We start from the raw sequence: 26,412 nt of genomic DNA on the forward strand, positions 1-26,412 counted from the left end.
GGGCATATTTTGTCATCAAAGTCTGGCATTCTCTGGATTTATGGTGCTTTCAAGACAACTGGGAACTCTGAAAAAACAAGTTTGAATCATGATGACATCAGTGATCTTCAGGTTGTAGCTCTAGAAAGAGGCCAGAGTTCCCAATTTACAATTCCGAGTTCGATGACCGTTCAAAACATATTTTCCCAGTGTGAGCTCGTTTTTTCCAGAGTTCCCAGTTGTCTTGAACTAACTGAAAGATTTCCCAGTTCCGAGTTTCCAGTTGTTTTGAGCACGGCACAAATCATTCTTCATTGAGAGCATAGTCAATGTTGAATGTTTATATAATTTTAAGCTTGGAAAAGAGACCCTTAATCCCAGACTTGGGACCACATAGCCACTCCACTGAATAGCAGTCTAGTGATTGCTTGTAGTTAGCCACTGATTCCTTCCAAACCACTCATTGCTGAATTTGCGATTTCCAACTTGTTGTGTAATGTTTATGTCCAATGGCCAATGAGCACTGATACGTTTTATCTATAATTTCTCTTCATATGACAAGGATTGAAAAGGATTTGCCAGTAGATTGTCGACTTGATTCATGATGATGACTGCTAGCTAAGATCTTGAAAGTATGATGTTAACATGTCCAATCAAAGCTATGGTAGATATAATGTGATTTGACATCATTTTATCTGTGGCCAATGACATGGAGCCTTCTTGAATGGGCACTTCTAATGTAACTCTATGGCAGCATCCAAGGGGCAAGAATTTTCGAGCTCTCCCTGTAGATTTTGTGGTGACGTAGTGTCCCCATGAGTGACAGAACAGTGAGCCAATCATGGCGCAACTAGAGAACATTACAAAACCCCTACGCTCTGTATTTTCTGCTGGTTGCTCCACCACCAAAGAAAGCACTGAGCTAGGCTGAAACACCTACATTTTGGAGCTGCCTTATTCAAGAAAGCAAAAAAGAGACAATGTTTGTATAGGGCTTTATTAACTCTGTTATTTTACATTGTTTGCAAACTGATATGTGACACACATTAATGCCTAAATAAAATGCAGGCTCTGCCCCATCTGCCCTGAAGGACAGGTCGCCACTGCTCCCACCTATCTGTTTCATGTCTCAGGTAGCCTGCAAAAGCCAGAATGGATATAATACAAGAATTTGGTCATATTTGCCATATTCTAATAATTGTCATGTGCCAACGTTTCGCCACAGTCAGTGCCATGCTGAAACTTGCACTACTGTAGATCTGAAACAATTGGATGGTGAAACTTGCCAGCCAACCAGAAAAGCAAGATGAAGCTATTCAGATATTCTTGAAAGTCAGGACAATCCTTGTCCTAAAAATAAATATAATTTTTATACTTATGCAAAAAATTATTTTGCAAGCAGTAGGCATTTTATAATGAAATGTGTAGTTGAGCTTCATAGTTACACACTGACATCACGTAGGCTACCTTCAAAATGATTCAGCAATCATCATTTATTCGAAAAACAACGTTTCCATCATCATTTAGTTAAAATAAAAAAGTTCGACACAAAAATAATCCACCGCTGTCAAATGGATACATTTTTTTGTCGATCATTAGAAAGTTTCTTCTACATCTGTCGCAATTATTTTTTGTTTTTGCGACATTGCTTTTGTCGAATTAACCCGGGTCAACCTGCCTTATGATGGTCTCGGGTCCCTCTAGTGATAAACGAGGGGACTTGGTCACCCACTCTATATGAGCAGTACAGTATGAAGGAGGTTTGGCGCGGGAGCTGTCCATGGTGCTGAATTAACCGTTTTATGCACTTTAACCAGCATGGATAAATAGCCTACATATATGAATAGTGAAATAATTGACTACTTAACCACAAATCAGCATGTGCTATTGGGTGCGTCACTGCTCCAGTTATTCATCGCTATTGTATTATCTCATTGTGACAGCACGGAAGCCCTATTCCCTCTGGATTAGGCTGTTGTATTTTGAGCATCGTTGGTCAAGTGTATAGTCGACCTGACATATTGGCTATATGCCTACAATTCGTTTTATTGTAGTCCTCTGTAATACATTTTTATCCCCGCACATTTTCATACCAGGTCAGTAAAAATGAATAATATTTTATATATTTCTTTGCCTATTTGGATTAATCGGGCCTGTCAAGAGTGAATTGTAATATGCTGTAGTCCTATTGTGGCTATTGGTGAGAATAGTGAGGTAAGGAGCGATTGTGAAAGAGTTGCAAAGCAATGATGTCATAGTTTTAAGTATGTGCCATGGGAGAGCATATGGTTCGTACCCGCTGCCGAACGGCAGTGTTGCTTTGTTATGAACAGGCGGCGCTGTAGCTGGCGGAAGAGTAAGTCGCCCAGCCCAGTATATCTTCGCCTGGAAAATAGAAGCCGAGGGGGAGACGAGAAAACGGGAGGAGAAAATACAGTGTTGGCAGGAGGAGAAAGAGAAAGCTACGATAATGGCCGCTAAATCGGATGGGGTATTGAAAATGAAAAAGAGCGATGTAGCTTTCACGCCTTTGCAGAATTCGGACCACTCGGGCTCAGTACAAGGACTCGTTCCAGGATCGCAGCCGGATTCGGGAATTGGGGATGGGGACTTCGTGAATGGAGAATCTCGGTGCTGTGGTTCTAAATCGACATGTCTTCGCCTTGGCAGAGAGCAGCAAACTAAATACACGATATGGGACTGTCTATGGATCCTCGCCGCAGTGGCGGTGTATTTCGCCGATGTAGGCACCGATATTTGGCTTTCTGTCGACTATTACCTCCGTCGCGAGTACTGGTGGTTCGGACTCACACTATTTTTTGTGGTGCTGGGGTCGTTCTCCGTCCAAGTCTTCAGTTTCCGATGGTTCGTCCACGATTTCAGCACCGAGGAGAGCTCAAATGCCGCCGGTGCGGCAAACTGCTCATCCCACATGGACGGGAAGCTGCTGACCGGTTCTGCTTCACATGGAGACGTGGGCGCCCAACCGTCCACACCTCAAAAACAGGCATCCACCGCCAGCAAGAGCAACACCACAAGCAACAGTAACAGCAGCACGGCAACCCGGACTAATAAGCAAAGGTCGGCGTCCTGTTCTGTCTTTATCTGGTCCGCGCAATCCGTCATCCACATCTTGCAGCTTGGGCAGATTTGGAGGTAAGCGTTTTATATGCTATTATGAATGAATGGAGTAGCTGCAGCCAATTAGCCTAGTAAGCCTACCTATGTTCTCCACGTAGGCCTACACATTTGGTACACTTGGCTCCCATCATGCCCAAGAGGGTCTATCATTCGTTATTAGGCACCACCTGCCATTGAACGTATAGCATTTCAGCTTTTACGCGCACTGTAAAGCCCTTTGGGTGCGCTGAGTAGACTCTTGGTGCGGTGATTGGTGTTATGTCTTGAATAAACAATAACTGGGAGAGAAAATAGTCTGTCGTAAAACAAAATGGGATCATAGATCATGATGTGATATCTTTGTGAATGTGCTTGGTCAAATGGCGAACTCAAAGTTGTGTTTAAGTAATTGAATTCCTCACAGCTTAGTGTACAAATGTGTTACTCATTACAGCTAGGCCTATTATACTGGGCCTATTATTTACAAACAAGAAACAGTGTGTGTAAGGAAACCAACAGTAACAAATCACATTGATCTCCCAAAATTAATAATATATCAAATATATATTTTAGACATTTGGGTTCTGAACATTGAGGATGAGGGTATGCTGTGTGCTATATAATGTGTATGTGTCAAGTAGACCTCAACACATGAGGATTAGACATCAATACTGTTCCCCAACTGGTGGTTTAATTTGGTTTTCTGAGCAAAACATATATGTATTATACACTACCGTTCAACAGTTTGGGGTCACTTAGAAATCTCCTTTATTTTTGAAAGAAAAGCCATTTTTTTGGTCAATTTAAAATAACATAACATTGATCAGAAATACAGTGTAAACATTGTTAATGATGTAAGTAACTATTGTAGCTGGAAACATTTGACTTTTTATGGAATATCTACAAGGCATAGAGAGGCCCATTATCAGCCTTCTATGCAGAGTTGCAAAGACAAAGCCATATCTCACAATGGCCCCCAAAAAATAAAAGATTAAGATGGGCTAAGGAACACAGACACTGGACAGAGGAACTCTGCCTAGAAGGCCAGCATCCCGGAGTCTGCTCTTCACTGTTGATGTTGAGACTGGTGTTTTGTGGGTACTATTTAATGAAGCTGCCAGTTGAGGACTTGTGAGGGCCTCTGTTTCCCAAACTAGACACTCTAATGTACTTCTCCTCTTTCTCAATTGTGCACCAGGGCCTCCCACTCTTTTTATTCTGGTTAGAGCCAGTTTGCGCTGTTCTGTGAAGGGAGTAGTACACAACGTTGTATGAGATCTTCAGTTCCTTGGCAATTTCTCACATGGAATAGCCTTCATTTCTCAGAACAATGTTCTCAGAACAATGTTCTCAGAACAAAGTTCTTCAGAACAAAGTTATTTGCTTCTTGCCATTTTGAGCCTTTAATCTAACCGTCAAATGCTGATGCTACAGATACTCAAATAGTCTAAAGAAGGCCAGTTTTATTGCTTCTTTAATCAGTACAACAGTTTTCAGCTTTGCTAACATAATTGCAACAGGGTTTTCTAATGATCAATTAGTCTTTTAAAATGATAAACTTGGATTAGCTAACACAAGGTGCCATTGGAACACAGGAGTGACGGTTGCTGATAATGGGCCTCTGTACACCTATGTAGATATTTAATTTAAAAAAACTGCCGTTTTCAGCTACAATAGTCATTTACAACATTAACCATGTCTACACTGTATTTCTGATCAGTTTGATATTATTTTCATAGACAAAAAATGTGCTTTTCTTTCAAAAACAAGGAGATTTCTAAGTGACCCCTAACTTTTGAAAGGTAGCATACGTAACACCAGCAAATCAGCTCCAAGTTATTTTAAATTTTGGAAATCTGTTCCAAAGTATTGCCACTCAAGTATGTGTGTGTATATATATATATATATATATATATATATATATATATATATTTGATTGAATACAAATGTAAGCAAGGTTTTAAATGATTATGTTTTAGTCAAATATTATATCTGTTTGGGCTTCTTGCGGTCAATTTGCAGTCTGCAAATTATTTGTAATTTTGTTCCGGACCCTGATCATCCGCTCAATAAAAAAATTGGCCCGCGGCTAGATCTAGTTGATGATCCCTGCTGTAGAGACATTAAACCAGCACCTAGCGACCTCGTCAAGGGGTTTGAAGTTCTTGGCGTAATGGTTAAGGTTTTGACTTGACAGTCGCTGTCCCTGGGTTTGAGTCCCAGTTGGGGCTACCCACTGAATTCACTAAATTTGGTGTCAGAAGTGGGATGGCTCAAGGGCAGCCATTGGAGAGGCGTCTACACGTGAGAGGGACATGATATAGAGAAGCATTGGGACCGACACGCTCTCCCGAAGTAATGGATCATGTAGCGATCTTAACCCAACACCTAGCAACCCTGTCAAGAGTTTTGGATCTCTTGGCATAACAGTTGGGTTTTTTGCTTGACAGTCGCAGGACCCAGGTTCGAGTCCCGGTTGGGGCTCCCCCTGAATTTGCTACAATACACACTCTTTGCAAAGAGCACATAATGTCAGAATAAATGTATTGTCATGAAAATGTACCCACATTAAATTCAAGTTCAATACCTAAATAGAAACTTATACTGATGAAGTGGTGATATTGAATAAAACCACATTGTAAATCAATTATTAATGAGATTGAGCTTTAACTTTGAAATGCCCTTCATTAAATAGAGGGGGCGTAACACGCTATTAGTGGATATTGCTTCCATTGTCAATGCAATTTCTCCCTGGTGGCATTCTATTTTGTGCATCCATTGTGTTCCAGTCACACACAGCTTACAGTAGGCCACATGTTATCTGCTATCTGGGCCAATTTATGTGTGTGTGTGTGTGTGTGTGTGTGTGTGTGTGTGTGTGTGTGTGTGTGTGTGTGTGTGTGTGTGTGTGTGTGTGTGTGTGTTTGTGCTTGCAATGCCAGGGTTTTGTGTACTTGCAACGCCAGAGTCAGTTACTTGTTACTCCAAGGGCCAGCCGTGCTGCCCTGTTCTGAGCCAATTGCAATTTTCCTAAGTCCCTCTGTGGCACCTGACCACATGACTGAACAGTAGTCCAGGTGTGACATAACTAGGGCCTGGAGGACCTGCCTTGTTGATAGTGCTGTTAAGAAGATAGAGCAACACTTTATTATGGAAAAAATTCTCCCCATCTTAGCTATTGGTGAATCAACATGTTTTGACCTTGATAGTTTACAAGGGTTACTCCAATCAGTTTATTCACCTGAACTTGCTCAATTTCCACATTAAATATTTTTAAAATTTAGTTGAGGTTTAATTAAATGATTTGTCCCGAATACAATGATTTTAGTTTTTGAAAAATTTAGGACTAACTTATTCCTTGCAACCCATTCTGAAACAAACTACACCTCTTTAAGTGTTGCAGTCATTTCAGTCGCTGTAGTAGCTGACGTGTATAGTGTTACGTCATCTGCATACATAGACACACTGGCTTTACTCAAAGCCAGTGGCATGAAGTTAGTAAAGATTGAAAAAAGTAAGGGGCCTAGAAAGCTGCCCTGGGGAATTCCTGATTCTACCTGGATTATGTTGGAGAGGCTTCCATTAAAGAACACCATATGTGTTCTGTTAGACAGGTAACTCTTTATTCACAATATAGCAGGTGGTGTAAAGCCATTACACATACAGTGCCTTGCGAAAGTATTCGGCCCCCTTGAACTTTGCAACCTTTTGCCACATTTCAGGCTTCAAACATAAAGATATAAAACTGTATTTTTTTTGTGAAGAATCAACAACAAGTGGGACACAATCATGAAGTGGAACGACATTTATTGGATATTTCAAAGTTTTTTAACAAATCAAAAACTGAAAAATTGGGCGTGCAAAATTATTCAGCCCCTTTACTTTCAGTGCAGCAAACTCTCTCCAGAAGTTCAGTGAGGATCTCTGAATGATCCAATGTTGACCTAAATGACTAATGATGATAAATACAATCCACCTGAGTGTAATCAAGTCTCCGTATAAATGCACCTGCACTATGATAGTCTCAGAGGTCCTTTAAAAGCGCAGAGAGCATCATGAAGAACAAGGAACACATCAGGCAGGTCCGAGATACTGTTGTGAAGAAGTTGAAAGCCGGATTTGGATACAAAAAGATTTCCCAAGCTTTAAACATCCCAAGGAGCACTGTGCAAGCGATAATATTGAAATGGAAGGAGTATCAGACCACTGCAAATCTACCAAGACCTGGCCGTCCCTCTAAACTTTCAGCTCATACAAGGAGAAGACTGATCAGAGATGCAGCCAAGAGGCCCATGATCACTCTGGATGAACTGCAGAGATCTACAGCTGAGGTGGGAGACTCTGTCCATAGGACAACAATCAGTCGTATATTGCACAAATCTAGCCTTTATGGAAGAGTGGCAAGAAGAAAGCCATTTCTTAAAGATATCCATAAAAAGTGTAGTTTAAAGTTTGCCACAAGCCACCTGGGAGACACACCAAACATGTGGAAGAAGGTGCTCTGGTCAGATGAAACCAAAATTGAACTTTTTGGCAACAATGCAAAACGTTATGTTTGGCGTAAAAGCAACACAGCTCATCACCCTGAACACACCATCTCCACTGTTAAACATGGTGGTGGCAGCATCATGGTTTGGGCCTGCTTTTCTTCAGCAGGGACAGGGAAGATGGTTAAAATTGATGGGAAGATGGATGGAGCCAAATACAGGACCATTCTGGAAGAAAACCTGATGGAGTCTGCAAAAGACCTGAGACTGGGACGAAGATTTGTCTTCCAACAAGACAATGATCCAAAACATAAAGCAAAATCTACAATGGAATGGTTCAAAAATGAACATATCCAGGTGTTAGAATGGCCAAGTCAAAGTCCAGACCTGAATCCAATCGAGAATCTGTGGAAAGAACTGAAAACTGCTGTTCACAAATGCTCTCCATCCAACCTCACTGAGCTCGAGCTGTTTTGCAAGGAGGAATGGGAAAAAATGTCAGTCTCTCGATGTGCAAAACTGATAGAGACATACCCCAAGCGACTTACAGCTGTAATCGCAGCAAAAGGTGGCGCTACAAAGTATTAACTTAAGGGGGCTGAATAATTTTGCACGCCCAATTTTTCAGTTTTTGAGTTGTTAAAAAAGTTTGAAATATCCAATAAATGTCGTTCCACTTCATGATTGTGTCCCACTTGTTGTTGATTCTTCACAAAAAAATACAGTTTTATATCTTTATGTTTGAAGCCTGAAATGTGGCAAAAGGTCGCAAAGTTCAAGGGGGCCGAATACTTTCGCAAGGCACTGTACGTTTTCCAGCAGCAGACTATGATCAATAATGTCAAAATCTGCACAGAAGTCTAACAAAACAGCCCCCACAATCTATTTATCATAAATTTATCTCAGCCAACCATCAGTCATTTGTGTAAGTGCTGTCCTTGTTGAATGACTTTCCCTATAAGCGTGCTGAAAGTCTGTTATCAATTTGTTTACTGTAAAATAGCATTGTATCTGGTCAAACACCATTTTTTTTCAAAACTTTACTAAGGGTTGGTAACAGGCTGATTGGTTGGTTATTTGAGCCAGTAAAGGAGGCTTTACTATTCTTAGGTAGTGGAATTACTTTTGCTTCCCTCCAGGCCTGAGGTCACACACTTCTAGTAAGCTTAAATTGAAGCTATTGCAAATAGGAGTTGTAATATCGTCTGCTATTATCCTCAGTAATTTTTTTATTAACTAAGTTGTCAGACCCTGTTAGCTTGTCATTGTTGATAGCCAACAATACTTTTTTCACCTCTGACACTCACTTTATGAAATTCAAAATTACAACGCTTGTCTTTCATTATTTGGTCAGATATACTTGGATGTGTAGTGTCAGTGTTTGTTGCTGGTATGTCAAGCCTAAATTTGCTAATCTTGCCAATGAAAAAATCCTTCAAGTAGTTGGCAATATCAGTCGGTTTTGTGATAAATGAGCCATCTGATTCAATGAATGATGGGGCTGAGTTTGCCTTTTTTCCCAAAATGTCATTTAGGGCGCTGCAAAGCTTTTTACTATCATTCTTTATGTCATTTATCTTAGTTTCGAATAGTCACATGATTTCTCAATTTGCAGTATGTTTGCCAATCAGTTGTGCAGCCAGACTTATTTGCCATTCCTTTTGACTCATCCCTCTCAACCATACCCTTTTTCAATTCCTCATCAATCCACAGGGATTGAACAGTTTTTACAGTCATTTTCTTAATGGACACAGGTTATTAGTAACTGGGATGAGTAAGTTAAAAAATGTGTCAAGTGCAGTGTCTGTTTGCTCCTCATTACACACTACCGACCAACAAATATTCTTTACATCAGCAACCTAGGAATCACTACAAAATGTATTGTATTACCTCTTCTACACTATATTAGGTCTAGCCTTTGGAACTTTGGTTTTCCTAGATATGGCTACTATATTGTGATCACTACATCCGATGGATCGGAATACTGCTTTCAAGCTAATTTCTGCAGCATTAGTAAAAATGTGATCAATACTTCCCTGTGCTGTTTGTAAGTTCCCTGGTAGGTTGACTGATAACCTGAACCAGGTTGCAGGCCCTGGTTACAGTTTGAAGCTTTTTCTTTAGTGGGCATCTTGATGAAAGCTAGTCAATATTTAAATCACCCAGAAAATATACTTCTCTGTTGATATCACATACATTATCAAGCATTTCATACTGACTGTAAGCACTTGGTGGTCTATAGCAGCTTCCAGCAAAAATGGGCTTTAGGTGAGGCAGATGAACCTGTAGCCATATTACTTCAACAGTATTTAACATGAGATCCTTACATGAATGTGGTTCTGAATATAAACAGCAACAACTCCACCATTGGCATTTCTGTCTTTTCTGTTAACTTTGTATTTCTACCACTATATCATCAAAGGTATTATCTTAGTGAGTTTCAGAGATAGTCAGAATAGGAATGTCATCTGTTACTAGCAAGTTACTTATTTCATGAACCTTGTTTCTTAACCTACATATGTTATCATGGGCTATTTTGAGCACTTTTCTGGGATGCTTGGTTGTTTTCATTGCTTTACTGGGAAGCTTAGCAGCAGTAGATATTCTCATGTTATTTATGTTAGTGCAGGGTGAGCTGCACACAGTGGACTCCCTACTAGGACACACCGCCTCAGTGCTAACAGCATATATCTGGTTCATAGGCACATGATTGCTGCATACAATAGCTGTAGGATCAGCAGTGGCATTCAGGGCAGTTAGAGGGACACCAATTAGGTTACTTACATTGTCTACCAACGCCCCTGGTATAATGTACATTTACTGAGGCATTATGACATCTTAGCGACACAATGGTAGGGATTAACTGAGCTGGGCTTACAAACTCAGAATGCTCACGAGCAGCCGGCTATTACAGCCGATTGGCTTGTGGCTGCCGAGTTGAGGGGGCAAGCAGTGTTACACACATCCATGCCACTACCCCGTAATCAGTCTCTAATCAAATCAAATCAAATCAAATGTATTTATATAGCCCTTCGTACATCAGCTGATATCTCAAAGTGCTGTACAGAAACCCAGCCTAAAACCCCAAACAGCAAGCAATGCAGGTGTAGAAGCACGGTGGCTAGGAAAAACTCCCTAGAAAGGCCAAAACCTAGGAAGAAACCTAGAGAGGAACCAGGCTATGTGGGGTGGCCTGTCCTCTTCTGGCTGTGCCGGGTGGAGATTATAACAGAACATGGCCAAGATGTTCAAATGTTCATAAATGACCAGCATGGTCGAATAATAATAAGGCAGAACAGTTGAAACTGGAGAAGCAGCACGGCCAGGTGGATTGGGGACAGCAAGGAGTCAACATGTCAGGTAGTCCTGGGGCATGGTCCTAGGGCTCAGGTCCTCCGAGAGAGAGAAAGAAAGAGAGAAAGAGAGAATTAGAGAGAGCACAATTAAATTCACACAGGACACCGAATAGGACAGGAGAAGTACTCCAGATATAACAAACTGACCCTAGCCCCCGACACATAAACTACTGCAGCATAAATACTGGAGGCTGACACAGGAGGGGTCAGGAGACACTGTGGCCCCATCCGAGGACACCCCCGGACAGGGCCAAACAGGAAGGAGATAACCCCACCCACTTTGCCAAAGCACAGCCCCCACACCACTAGAGGGATATCTTCAACCACCAACTCAGCCTTGTCTCTGGATGGTGAGTATAGCCCACAAAGATCTCCGCCACGGCATAACCCAAGGGGGGGCGCCAACCCAGACAGGATGACCACATCAGTGAATCAACCCACTCAGGTGACGCACCCCTTCCAGGGACGGTATGAGAGAGCCCCAGTAAGCCAGTGACTCAGCCCCTGTAATAGGGTTAGAGGCAGATAATCCCAGTAGAAAGAGGGAAACCGGCCAGGCAGAGACAGCAAGGGCGGTTCGTTGCTCCAGAGCCTTTCCATTCACCTTCCCACTCCTGGGCCAGACTACACTCAATCATATGACCCACTGAAGAGATGAGTCTTCAGTAAAGACTTAAAGGTTGAGACCGAGTTTGCGTCTCTGACATGGGTAGGCAGACCGTTCCATAAAAATGGAGCTCTATAGGAGAAAGCCCTGCCTCCAGCTGTTTGCTTAGAAATTATAGGGACAATTAGGAGGCCTGCGTCTTGTGACCGTAGCGTACGTGTAGGTATGTAAGGCAGGACCAAATCAGAGAGATAGGTAGGAGCAAGCCCATGTAATGCTTTGTAGGTTAGCAGTAAAACCTTAAAATCAGCCCTTGCTTTGACAGGAAGCCAGTGTAGGGAGGCTAGCACTGGAGTAATATGATCAAATTGTTTGGTTCTAGTCAGGATTCTAGCAGCCATATTTAGCACTAACTGAAGTTTATTTAGTGCTTTATCCGGGTAGCCGGAAAGTAGAGCATTGCAGTAGTCTAACCTAGAAGTGACAAAAGCACGGATTAATTTTTCTGCATCATTTTTGGACAGAAAGTTTCTGATTTTTGCAATGTTACGTAGATGGAAAAAAGCTGTCCTTGAAATGGTCTTGATATGTTCTTCAAAAGAGAGATCAGGGTCCAGAGTAACGCCGAGGTCCTTCACAGTTTTATTTGAGACGACTGTACAACCATTAAGATTAATTGTCAGATTCAACAGAAGATCTCTTTGTTTCTTGGGACCTGAAACAAGCATCTCTGTTTTGTCCGAGTTTAAAAGTAGAAAGTTTGCAGCCATCCACTTCCTTATGTCTGAAACACATGCTTCTAGCGAGGGCAATTTTGGGGCTTCACCATGTTTCATTGAAATGTACAGCTGTGTGTCATCCGCATAGCAGTGAAAGTTAACATTATGTTTTCAAATGACATCCCCAAAAGTCTCTAGGCTTCATAAGATACCAGAAAAAGAGCTGTCTGACTCCATCTCAGTGCATTCCATTTCTGGACCTCGAGCTAGACTCACTCGCGTATCACGCGTTTCTATCCCCACGGGGTGTGTCCGGGTTCCGGCTCTGCTTCCAAGTTCCGGCTGGGTCACAGAGTGTGTTTTCAACAATGCCTATGCCAACTGGGGAGGATGGCTTCTATGATGGAAGCTGTTATGGTGGGGCTATTGTTGATACGACCCTTCCAATGCTGAGTGCCAGCCGCACCCCTGGGTGCATCTCGCAGCCTAAGCCGGTCGCTTCGGGTGTCCCTGTCAGGCCCACAGGCCATGGCCCATTGGTGGGACCCTCTGCTATTTTAAGGGGGCTCCCAGGGGCTGAGTTGTATCCACAAGGTGATCACGACAGACACGTCCCGTCGAGGGTGGGGCGCACTGTACGATGGCAACTCAATTGGGGGGTATGGACACTGGTGCAGAGTGCAATGCATATTAATTACCCAGAGTTCTTAAAATTGTCAGAGACTCCAGTCACCCAAGTCATAGACTGTCTTCTCTGCTACCGCACGGCAAGTGGTACTGGTGCTGTTTATTATCGCTGTTTATTATCTATGCATAGTCACTTCACCCCTACCTTCATAAACAAATTTCCTCAACTAACCTGTACCCCCGCACATTGAGTTGGTACTTGTACCCCCTGTATATAACCTCATTATTGTTGTTTTATTGTGTTACTTTTTATAATTTTTTACTTTAGTTTATTTAGTAAATATTTTCTTAACTTTTCTTGAACGGCATTGTTGGTTAAGGGCTTGTAACTAAGCATTTCACTGTAAGGTCTACACTTGTTGTATTTGGCGCATGTGACGAACAAAGTTTGATTTGATTTGTATCTGGCACTTGGCACTTCACCCTGCTTTTGTTGGGCCGACTTGTGCTGGTCAGAACCGAGAGTATGTCAGTAGTTGCGTGCATCAACATACAGTGCCTTGCGAAAGTATTCGGCCCCCTTGAACTTTGCAACCTTTTGCCACATTTCAGGCTTCAAACATAAAGATATAAAACTGTATTTTTTTGTGAAGAATCAACAACAAGTGGGACACAATCATGAAGTGGAACGACATTTATTGGATATTTCAAAGTTTTTTAACAAATCAAAAACTGAAAAATTGGACATGCAAAATTATTCAGCCCCTTTACTTTCAGTGCAGCAAACTCTCTCCAGAAGTTCAGTGAGGATCTCTGAATGATCCAATGTTGACCTAAATGACTAATGATGATAAATACAATCCACCTGTGTGTAATCAAGTCTCCGTATAAATGCACCTGCACTGTGATAGTCTCAGAGGTCCGTTAAAAGCGCAGAGAGCATCATGAAGAACAAGGAACACACCGAGATACTGTTGTGAAGAAGTTTAAAGCCGGATTTGGATACAAAAAGATTTCCCAAGCTTTAAACATCCCAAGGAGCACTGTGCAAGCGATAATATTGAAATGGAAGGAGTATCAGACCACTGCAAATCTACCAAGACCTGGCCGTCCCTCTAAACTTTCAGCTCATACAAGGAGAAGACTGATCAGAGATGCAGCCAAGAGGCCCATGATCACTCTGGATGAACTGCAGAGATCTACAGCTGAGGTGGGAGACTCTGTCCATAGGACAACAATCAGTCGTATATTGCACAAATCTGGCCTTTATGGAAGAGTGGCAAGAAGAAAGCCATTTCTTAAAGATATCCATAAAAAGTGTCGTTTAAAGTTTGCCACAAGCCACCTGGGAGACACACCAAACATGTGGAAGAAGGTGCTCTGGTCAGATGAAACCAAAATTGAACTTTTTGGCAACAATGCAAAACGTTATGTTTGGCGTAAAAGCAACACAGCTGAACACACCATCCCCACTGTCAAACATGGTGGTGGCAGCATCATGGTTTGGGCCTGCTTTTCTTCAGCAGGGACAGGGAAGATGGTTAAAATTGATGGGAAGATGGATGGAGCCAAATACAGGACCATTCTGGAAGAAAACCTGATGGAGTCTGCAAAAGACCTGAGACTGGGACGGAGATTTGTCTTCCAACAAGACAATGATCCAAAACATAAAGCAAAATCTACAATGGAATGGTTCAAAAATGAACATATCCAGGTGTTAGAATGGCCAAGTCAAAGTCCAGACCTGAATCCAATCGAGAATCTGTGGAAAGATCGGAATACTGCTGTTCCCAAATGCTCTCCATCCAACCTCACTGAGCTCGAGCTGTTTTGCAAGGAGGAAAGGGAAAAAATGTCATTCTCTCGATGTGCAAAACTGATAGAGACATACCCCAAGCGACTTACAGCTGTAATCGCAGCAAAAGGTGGCGCTACAAAGTATTAACTTAAGGGGGCTGAATAATTTTGCACGCCCAATTTTTCAGTTTTTGAGTTGTTAAAAAAGTTTGAAATGTCCAATAAATGTCGTTCCACTTCATGATTGTGTCCCACTTGTTGTTGATTCTTCACAAAAAAATACAGTTTTATATCTTTATGTTTGAAGCATGAAATGTGGCAAAAGGTCGCAAAGTTCAAGGGGGCCGAATACTTTCGCAAGGCACTGTAACTTTGGCTCGCTCCCTATTGCTGGTGAGCAGTGAGCATTATACCAGCAACAGTGTGTGAAAACCTTACAGAAAACGTTTGACCTCTGTCATTGCCAACAAAGGGTATACAGTGGGGCAAAAAAGTATTTAGTCAGCCACCAATTGTGCAAGTTCTCCCACTTAAAAAGATGAGAGAGGGCTGTAATTTTCATCATAGGTACACTTCAACTAAAATCCAGAAAATCACATTGTAGGATTTTTAATGAATTTATTAGCAAATTATGGTGGAAAATAAGTATTTGGTCAATAACAAAAGTTTATCTCAATACTTTGTTATATACCCTTTGTTGGCAATGACAGAGGTCAAATGTTTTCTGTAAGTCTTCACAAGGTTTTCACACACTGTTGCTGGTATTTTGGCCCATTCCTCCATGCAGATCTCCTCTAGAGCAGGGATGTTTTGGGGCTGTTGCTGGGCAACATGGACTTTCAACTCCCTCAAAAGATTTTCTATGGGGTTGAGATCTGGAGACTGGCTACGCCACTCCAGGACCTTGAAATGCTTCTTACGAAGCTACTCCTTCGTTGCCCGGGCGGTGTGTTTGGGATCATTGTCATGCTGAAAGACCCAGCCATGTTTCATCTTCAATGCCCTTGCTGATGGAAGGAGGTTTTCACTCAAAATCTCACGATACATGGCCCCATTCATTCTTTCCTTTACACGGATCAGTCGTCCTGGTCCCTTTGCAGAAAAACAGCCCCAAAGCATGAGGTTTCCACCCCCATGCTTCACAGTAGGTATGGTGTTCTTTGGATGCAACTCAGCATTCTTTGTCCTCAAACACAACGAGTTGAGTTTTTACCAAAAAGTTATATTTTGGTTTCATCTGACCATGTGACATTCTCCCAATCTTCTTCTGGATCATCCAAATACTCTCTAGCAAACTTCAGACGGGCCTGGACATGTACTGGCTTTAGCAGGGGGACACGTCTGGCACTGCAGGATTTGAGTCCCTGGCGGCGTAGTGTGTTACTGATGGTAGGCTTTGTTACTTTGGTCCCAGCTCTCTGCAGGTCATTCACTAGGTCCCCCCGTGTGGTTCTGGGATTTTTGCTCACCGTTCTTGTGATCATTTTGACCCCACAGGGTGAGATCTTGCGTGGAGTCCCAGATCGAGGGAGATTATCAGTGGTCTTGTATGTCTTCCATTTCCTAATAATTGCTCCCACAGTTGATTTCTTCAAACCAAGCTGCTTACCTATTGCAGATTCAGTCTTCCCAGCCTGGTGCAGGTCTACAATTTTGTTTCTGGTGTCCTTTGACAGCTCTTTGGTCTTGGCCATAGTGGAGTTTGGAGTGTGACTGTTTGAGGTTGTGGACAGGTGTCTTTTATACTGATAACAAGTTCAAACCGGTGCCATTAATACAGGTAACAAGTTTTCTACAATGTAGAAAATAGTTTAAAAAAGAAAGAAACCCTTGGATGAGTAGGTGTGTCCAAACTTTTGACTGGTACCGTATATATGCAATCTCTGTATACGTTTACTCTTATTTCACTCATGTAATATAATATTGCTTTTCTGTAAGGGTTGTCGTTTTCAATTGCACCTGTGTTGTTTATAATATGGCTGTCAAAACCTCTCCATACAGTATGCCAGATGTGTTTACAGCACATCTTTGGATTGACACATATCTCATTATAGGGTTTGCAAATGAGCAGCCTGGAATCGACCCCACAGTGTTGACCTTGCATTCTAGACCAGGTGTTGCATACATCTCAATGATGAAGAAAGTATTTGCACAACCACAACTGTGAATGCACAGCAGCTGGGCTCATAATTGTAATTCATACTCCTAACGAACACGGACTAAGAGTGTGCACTTAGTGAATTACCTCAGACACACCATCAATTATGGTTCTTCATGAATGCCATAGTGTATTAGTTAAATGAATGGTACTCACATATAACAAATACACTCACCGGACAGTTTATTAGGTACCCATTCCCTAATCTCTACTCGGTAAAGCCCCACCTTATCTCAGCTCACTGGTCACCATAGCAGCACCCACTCGTAGCACGCGCTCCAGCAATTATATTTCACTGGTCACCCCCAAAGCCAATTCCTCCTTTGGTCATCTTTCCTTACAGTTCTCTGCTGCCCATAACTAGAACGAATTGTAAAAATCTCTGAAGTTGGAGACTCACATCTCCCTCACTAGCATTAAGCACCAGCTGTCAGAGCAGTTTACAGATCACTGCACCTGTACATAGCCCATCTGTAAACAGCCCATCTATCTACCTACCTCATCCCCATACTGGTATTTATTTATTTATTTAGCTCCTTTGCACCCCAGTATCTCTACCTGCACATTCATCTTCTGCCGATCTACCATTCCAGTGTTTAATTGCTATATTGTAATTACTTCACCACCATGGCCTATTTATTTCCTTAACTTACCTCATTTGCACTCACTGTATATATACTTTTTGTTTTCATTTGTTCTACTGTATTATTGACTGTATGTTTTGTTTATTCCATGTGTAACTCTGTGTTGTTGTATTTGTCGGATTGCTACGCTTTATCTTGGCCAGGTCGCAGTTGCAAATGAGAACTTGTTCTCAACTAGCCTACCTGGTTAAATAAAGGTGAAATAAATAAATAAATAAATTCACGAAAATGGATTGCGCCAACAGACAGTGAGTCACGTGGCTTGCTGTATAAATCAGGAATCAAAGCATTCAGTTACTGTTTGATTGAATGTTTAGAATGGGAAGAACCTAGAATGTTTAGAACCTGTGACCTATGCTACTTTGAGCGTGTTACGATGATGAGTGCCAGTCTCGCCAGATTCAGTATCTCAGAAACGGCCACCCTCCTGGCTTTTCACGCACGACAGTGTCTTGTTGATGAGAAAGACTTTGAAGGAGAATGGCAAGAATTGTGCAAGCTAACAGGCAGGCCATAACTAGACAAATAACTGCGCAGTACAACAGTGTTGTGCAGAACGGCATCTCGGAACGAACAACTGGTCGATCCTTGTCACGGATCGGCTGTTGCAACAGACGACCAATCTGGGTGCCACTGCTCTCAGCTAAAAACAAGAAGAAGAGGCTAGTTTGAGGTCCAGTTTGAGTGTTTGTTGCAGCTGCAGCGACCCAGGGATGTGTGTGCTTTGGGGACCTTTAACAGAATGTGACTGGCAGGACGGGTGTTGTATGTGGAGGATGAGGGCTGCAGTAGGTATCTCAGATGGGGGTAGTGAGGCCTAAAAGGGTTTTTATAAATAAGCATCAACCTGTGGGTCTTGCGACGGGTATACAGAGATTACCAATTTTTAGAGGAGTATAGAGTGCAGTGATGTGTCCTATAAGGAGCATTGGTGGCAAATCTGATGGCCGAATAGTAAAGAACATCTGGCCGCTCGAGAGCACCCTTACCGAACAGCTGGTCGATCTATAAATTACATATCCATAATCTAGCATGGTCATCTGAATCAGGGTTAGTTTGGCAGCTGTGGTGAAAGAGGAGCGATTACGATAGAGGAAACCAAGTCTAGATTTGACCTTAGCCTGAAGCTTTGATATCTCAATTATTACTAGATTGCTACAGTAGTTGCCATGGTAACCAAACAAAACAACTTGCTAGTATAGCTAACCAAACCATCAGTCCTAGCTTAGTATTATGAAAATTGAATTCAACAATACCAATAATATTTTCAATTCGATTTTTGCTTTCAAAAGCCGCTCAAACATAGAACATATAAGTATGAACTATAGCCATTGAATTCTACCGTGCCAATATTCTGTGCGTTATTTAAGCAATAAGGCTCAAGGAGGTGTTGTATATGGCCAATATACCACGGTTAAGAGCTGTTCTTGTGCACGACGCAACACTGAGTTCCTGGACACAGCCCTTAGCCATGGTATATTGGTCATTATACCACAAACCCTCGAGGTGCCTTATTGCTATTATAAACTGGTCACCAATGTAATTAGAGAAGTAAAAATAAATGTTTTGTCATACCCGTGGTATATGATCTGATGTACCATGTCTGTCAGCCAATCAGCATTCAGCATTCAGGGCTCGACCCACCCAGTTTATAAATGGAAATAATGCACATTCTAGAATGCCTGTCAAACCAATCAGAAATGAGTATTCAACAATGCTATAACATTGTTGAATGTTATAGATGGACTACATACATGGTATAATAGTGTTTATTAGTTTTATAGCTTAACTAGCCCATGACCAGGCTTCTGCTATACATATGCTGTGACTTAAAAAATGATTTATACCCCTTCACTTATTCTACATTTTGTTGTGTTAAAGCCTGAATACAAAATGTTTAAAAATGTTTTTTCTCTCACCAGTCTACACACTATACCCCATAATGACAATGTGAAAACATGTTTTTAGAAATGTTGGCAAATATCTCACTCCCCTGAGTCATTACTTTGTAGATGCATTTTTTGGCCACGATTAGAACAGTTTTTTGGGGTAAGCCTTTGCACACCTGGATTGTACATTATTTGCTCATTATTCTTTTTCAATTCTTCAAGCTCTGATAGATTTTTAAGCTGATTTAAGTCAAACCTGTAACTAGGCCGCTGAGTGTCGTCTTGGTAAGCCACTCCAGTATAGATCTGTGTTTTAGGTTACTGTCCTCCTGAAAGGTAAGTTTGTCTACCAGGTTTTGCGCTCGAATTTTGCTTGTGCTTATAGCTGTATTTATTTTTATTAGAAAAACTCCTTAGTCCGATGACGAGCATAACCATAATATAATGCAGCCACTACCATGCTTGAAAATATAAACAGTGGTATACAGTGATGTGTTGTGTTGGATTTGCCCAAACCAGTGGAGGCTGCTGAGGGGAGGATGGCTCATAATAATAGCTGGAACAAAGCGAAACCATGTGTTTGACATTGGACGTTGATACCATTCCACTGATTCCGCTCCAGCCATTATCACAAGCTCGTTCTCCCCAGTTAAAGTGCTTCTACCACCAAGCAATAAGACTGCTGAACAATGAATCAAATGGCCACCCGGACTATTTACATTGACCACCCCTTTGTTTTTACACTGCTGCTACTCGCTGTTTATTATCTATGCATAGTCACTTTACAAATTACTTCGACTAACCTGTACCCCTGCACATTGACTCGGTACCAGTACCCCCTGTATATAGCCTCGTTATAGCTATGTAATTTTTACTTGTATTTTTTATTATTATTATTATTTTTTTTTTTCACTTTAGTTTACCTTTATTACTTTATTTACCTAATATTTTCATAACTCTATTTCTGCATTGTTGGTTAAGGGCTTGTAAGTAAGCATTTCACTGTAAGGTCTACCTACACCTGTTGTATTTGACGCATTTGACAAATAACATTTGATTTGAAAAAGTACCACTTTTTTTACAGTATTACTTAAGTACCTTGTTGCAAACAGGATGCATGTGTACAGAATAAAAATATTCCAAAAGTCTTCCTTCTTTTCACTGTCATTTAGGTTGGTATTTTGGAGTAACTACAATATTATTGATCCATACTCAGTTTTCTCATCATAACCATAACTGTTTTAAAATCCTCATTGGCCCCCTGAGCAGTTTCCTTCCTCTCCGTCAGTTGAGTTAGGAAGGACGCCTGTATCTTTGTAGTGACTAGCTGTGTTGATACACTGTCCATAGCCTAATAAATAACTTGCACCATGCTCAAAGCGATATTCAGTGTCTACCAATCGGTGATCTTCTTTGCGAGGCATTGGAAAAACCTCCCTGCTCTTTGTGTATGAATCTGTGCTGGAATTGCGCTACTCGATTGAGGGACCTTACAGATGGGGTACAGAGATGGGGTAGTCATAAAAAATCACTCATTGAACACAGAGTCCATGGAACTTATTATGTGATTTATTCATCCTTAAGAGTCTAAGTAACATCATTTTAAGATTGAGATATGTCAGTTTAAGCTGGAGATATGTTTATTTGCATGGGCTGCATCTCAATCCACCGCATCCGCCTATGTTGGCCGAGCTGTTTGTCAAAAGTTGAGACATCGTTGGTCTTCTCACCAAAATGTCTGTCGCGTCTGAACGGTTTGGTCTACAAACTAATGTGACCCCACTATGGAAAGAGAGATTCTCCGTTTTGCTCTACGACCCCCACAAGTGTCACGGGACTCGTCTGAAGGTAAAACGGTACCGGTTTTAAAAAAATGAATGCAAGTATGGAGATAGTTTTGTGCCAACAAAATAAAAGGGTCACATATGTGTCCAAAAAACACAAATATGGTATATCTCCTAGATATAAGAAAGACACTTCAAAACCTTATTCCTTATGACTTATTTCTGTTTTGCCACTTATGAATGTCTTACTCAATTTCAATACATTTCTATGGGCTATAGTAGTGAAGGCCAAATTCAATATTTTCTTTAAATCAGTAATGATACCTACAGGGGTCCTAAAATTCAAAATCAGATCGCTAAATAATCCATGGTAAGACCATTTTAAGACCATCTTAGGCTTTGACCATCTTAGGCTTTGACATTTTTACTCCTGAACTTATTTAGGCTTGCCATAAATCATTTATAAAATGTTCTACAAACAAAATTCCACTTTGACATTATGATGTATTGTTTGTAGCTCACTGACGCAAAATTGAAATGTTATGAATTTTATATTCAGGCTGTAACAAAATGTTGAAAAATGAAGGTAATCTATTTTAAATTCAAGCTGTAACACAACTAAATGTGGAAAAAGTAAAGGGGTGTGAATACTTTCTGAAGGCGCTGTATTGTTATACAACTCTGTAACTCTATGAGTCAGTCCATTATGTAGAAAACTATTGTGCTGTATTCATTATAATGCACATAACACTCTTAATTGAATCCATTACATTCTCTACCTGCATCCTCATTCTGTCAACCACTGTGTGCATGACGAATGTATACTGAATGCTGTCATGGAGACGTTGCCTCTCCTTGGATACATCCCAAATAGCATCCTATTCCCTATGCAGTGCACTAATACCCCCATGGGCCTTGGTCAAAATAAGTGCACTATATAGGGAATAGGGTGCCATTTGGGGTGCAGACCTTGTCTTCTGTTTATGAGGTATGATTGCCAGGATGCCGTGTGTGCATTATGTGATTTATGGCAGGGTAGCAGTGTATCCTCAAGCTGTACTACAGACTCAATGTTGTATAGGATGACGGTAGTAGGATACATTGAGCCTTTCTGTTTTTCTGTGGAAGACTGTCATATTTCTAATCTGTGCAAAGTACGCATTGCGGGTTGTCCTCAATGGTGGTAGTTTTCTGTTGTACAACAATATAATGTAGGACTCATCAGGGGTTACCCCTATCAATAAAGATAAGGTTTCCTCTCTTTCATTTCCACTTCATGTTTTGTTTAGTCCTGTTTTGGACTTTTTATGGACTGTCGCAAGATAAATTTCTGTGCTTGTGATTATGCATTATGTACTTCTAGTGCAGCTGTTGAATTTCATTATTGTTCAGTGTCTTTTTGCTGACTATTGGTTGATGCCCTCCCACATACTGAAGTATTCCTGAAGATGCACAAACTGTCTTTCTGTTGTGTAAGATATAGTACAGTCTGTGTCAAACCTATATTACAGAATATCAGTCCATGCCCACTCAATCCCAGCAGACCACACATTATTGTATTTAATTACCTAGGTGTATAGCAATAACATCAGAGCACCATTCTAGAGGGTAACTTACAATACAATGCTGTCGAGGCAGTGAAAACGAAAAGTGTCTGAGATCCACGTGGCTAGTTGAGAGAGAGAGAGAGAGAGAGAGAGAGAGACACTACTCATATTGCCCACCCAGTGTCAGGAAACAAAAACCCAAACAACTGGTGTCGCTCTATCCTAATTGCCCCATAGTGAAACAGATTGTTTGCACTCCCTTCCAGTACTGCTGTTTGAGGGCCTTTCTTTTAATTAAGGTTGCAAAATACAATTATAGATGGAGAACATGCCTCATTTAACAAACAACATAAAAGTGAATCAGAGCTGCTATGGTGCGATGTGCACATAATAATGTGTATTTCTTCACTGCAGACCCCCAACCTTCCTAGAGGAAGTCTTACCAGGCAAATGTCCTGTTCTGTCTGATTTGTATAGGTCAGCATTTTGACAAAATGAGGATGACAAACCTATTTACCTACCACCTGTGTATTATATTCTGTAATATCCCTGCCTATGTCGGTCATCCTAGATCTACAGAGTGAGGTTGATACAGTACATTGAATGACAGACTGACCTAGTGGGGGCAACATAATAACACCGCAGGTTAACTAACCCTTAATGTGTGTTCCATATTGATCTTCATTTGAAATCTCTACTTAAAGAGCAGCTTGGTCCTGAATGTTTGTGATGCATTACATGTTTGTGATGCCATTACAGCCCTCTTTAGTGGTTCTGAGGGTTTATTGGCGGTTGAATATTTCATTTCTGGATAAGGTTATTGCGCCTGAAGTGTACTGTACAAGGTGGACTATAAAGTATGATTGCTCTATTGACTTCCCTTGTGGGAGTCGTCAAACCCTAGGTGGTGTAGCAATTGAGCAGGGAATGGTTATTCTGTCTATGATGCAGTTGTAAGTGAACTGTGGGCAATAATGAAAACAATATTATACCTCTCTGACATATTAAACCACTCTTTCTTTAACCATATTTGTTTGAATATGGTGTATTGAATAATAACTTGTGTAATTAAAAAGTAAATGGATGTAGATTCAATTTAGAATCAGTACACAAAGGAAAATCCCTAAGTGCTGCATACATCACATAGTAAAGCTGTTTTCTTAAACATAATAAAATAGGCACATTTTAAAAAGACTGTTTCTTATGCCAGTGAATGGCCCAACAAGTAAGCCTCCTAAATGCATTGCTGTGGTCATGAGTGAAGCAGCTAGGCTTTAGCAGCATGGGGGACTGATAGCTGCTACAAACTCCCCATTCAAGGAGTAGAAGGATCTTGTAGGATTGTAACCTACTGATTCAGTCAATAAAAAGCGTGAGCAGGCAGCACACTCCAAGTCCCATAATGCACAAGGCTCCTGGCTGGAGTATACCATCAACACTACTTCTTCTCCAACACCCCCCCCCCCCCACCACCACTTTACTTACTCCCATGTCAGTTTTTTTTTCACCCACCAGCCAATGAAACACAGGGTTACATAAAGATTACCAAAGTCTATGATGTTTCTTTTCCTCCATTTCCTATAATCAGATCTTACATGACTGAGTCAAAGAGAGTGTGGCGGAGGAAGGAAGGTGGACGCATTTGTTGGGTCATTCTCTCCCACTAATGACATAACACAGCAGAAGAAGAGCTTTAGAGCTCCTTCTTGTTCCTGATGGAACCACAGAGAGAGGAGAGTCTCCATCCGGGAGGGATGCCCACCTTGGATTAATATTTAACCAGGTTGCGTGCTGCTGTCTCTATGTTGCCACAGAACTCCATGCCTCCTATTTCAGGGATGTGTGTGTGTGTGTGTGTGTGTGTGTGTGTGTGTGTGTGTGTGTGTGTGTGTGTGTGTGTGTGTGTGTGTGTGTGTGTGTGTGTGTGTGTGTGTGTGTGTGTGTGTGTGTGTGTGTGTGTGTGTGTGTGTGTGTGTGTGTTTGTTTGAGGGTCTTCGTAGGCTCTCATGTTCACATGTTCACTGAAAAACCATCTGACAAAATCAGGAACATTGGTCTGGATGGCGGATCTTCTGCTCAGGCTTTCCACTCCTTAAAATAGAATGTTTCTGCGATAAACTTAACACTAAAGCAGCTAGCCCCACACTGCTAACCCCTCTCTCTCTCTCTCTCTCTCTCTCTCTCTCTCTCTCTCTCTCTCTCTCTCTCTCTCTCTCTCTCTCTCAATTCAGGGCGCTTTATTGGCATGGGAAACATATGTTAACATTTCCAAAGCGAACTGAAGTAGATAATATACAAAAGTGAAATAAACAATAAAAATTAACAGTAAACATTACACTCACAAAAGTTCCAAAATAATAAAGACATTTCAAATGTCATATGTATATATACAGTGTTGTAATGATGAGCGATCAACAGTTGATTCTAAGATTTGTATTTGATCATGTATGTTTTTGCTGTTTGTTCTTTGTTATAGAGCAAAAAAGATTGGAGATGTGTTTTACCCATACATCTCCATTTTGAATAGATCATTCTTTGTGTTGTTGTTTGTTTAGTGTTTTCCAATTTTCCCAGAAGTGGTTAGAGTCTATGGATTGTTCAATTACATTGAGCTGATTTCTGACGTGCTGTTCCTTCTTTTTCCATAGTGTATTTCTGTATTGTTTTAGTGATTCACCATAGTGTAGACTCAGGTTTTCTGGGTCTCTATGTTTTTGGTTAGACAGGTTTCTCAATTTCTTTCTTAGGTTTTTGCGTTCTTCATCAAAACATTTGTCATTGTTGCTCATTGTTTTCTGTTAGAAATGTTTTGATTTGATAGAGAAGTTGAGAGGTCAAATATACTGTTTAGATTTTCTACTGCCAAGTTGACACCTTCACTATTACAGTGGAACGTTTTGTCCAGGAAGTTGTCTAAAAGGGATTGAATTTGTTGTTGCCTAATTGTTTTTGGTAGGTTTCCACACTACATTACTTCCATCTATAGCATTTCTTAATATTACTCAGTTCCTTATTATTACTCAGTTGGCTTTAATGCCTCATGATTGAGTATTACTCTGTTCAAGTAGACTGTGTGATTTTGTTGTGATCTGATAGGGGTGTCTGGGCTGACTGTGAACGCTCTGAGAGACTCTGGGTTGAGGTCACTGATAAAGTAGTCTACAGTACTACTGCCAAGAGATGAGCTATACAGTTGAAGTCGGCAAGTTTACAAACACTTAGGTTTAAAACTAATTTTTCAACCACTCCACAAATGTCTTGTTAACAAACTATAGTTTTGGCAAGTGGGTTAGGACATCTACTTTGTGCATGACACAAGTAATTTTTCCAACAATTGTTCACAGACAGATTATTTCACTTATAATTCACTCTATCACAATTCCAGTGGGTCAGAAGTTTACATACACTAAGTTGACTGTGCCTTTAAACAGCTTGGAAAATTCCAGAAAATGAAGTCATGGCTTTAGAAGCTTCTGATAGCTAATTGACATAATTTGAGTCAATTGGAGGTGCACCTGTGGATGTATTTCAAGGCCTACCATCAAACCCAGTGCATCTTTGCTTGACATCATGGGAAAATCAAAAGAAATCAGCCTAGACCTCAGAAAAAAACTGCAAATGCTTGAAGGTACCACGTTCATCTGTACATAAATAGTGTGCAAGTATAAACACCATGGGACCACGCAGCTGTCATACCG

General features: G+C 41.1%; 1 protein-coding gene across 1 annotated transcript in view; it reads left to right on the forward strand.

The window, feature by feature from the left end:
* Positions 1–1,765: 1,765 nt before the first annotated feature.
* The window catches only part of LOC110508710 (XK-related protein 4), an 87,313-nt gene continuing 62,666 nt past the window's right edge, over positions 1,766–26,412 (forward strand). Inside the window, exon 1 of the mRNA XM_021589450.2 lies at positions 1,766–3,135. Within this exon, the coding sequence (XP_021445125.2) occupies positions 2,450–3,135 (686 nt within the window). The 5' untranslated portion in view covers positions 1,766–2,449. The remainder of the gene's footprint in view (positions 3,136–26,412) is intronic.

Source organism: Oncorhynchus mykiss, chromosome 28 (genome assembly GCF_013265735.2).
Source record: "Oncorhynchus mykiss isolate Arlee chromosome 28, USDA_OmykA_1.1, whole genome shotgun sequence".
NCBI lineage: Eukaryota > Metazoa > Chordata > Actinopteri > Salmoniformes > Salmonidae > Oncorhynchus > Oncorhynchus mykiss.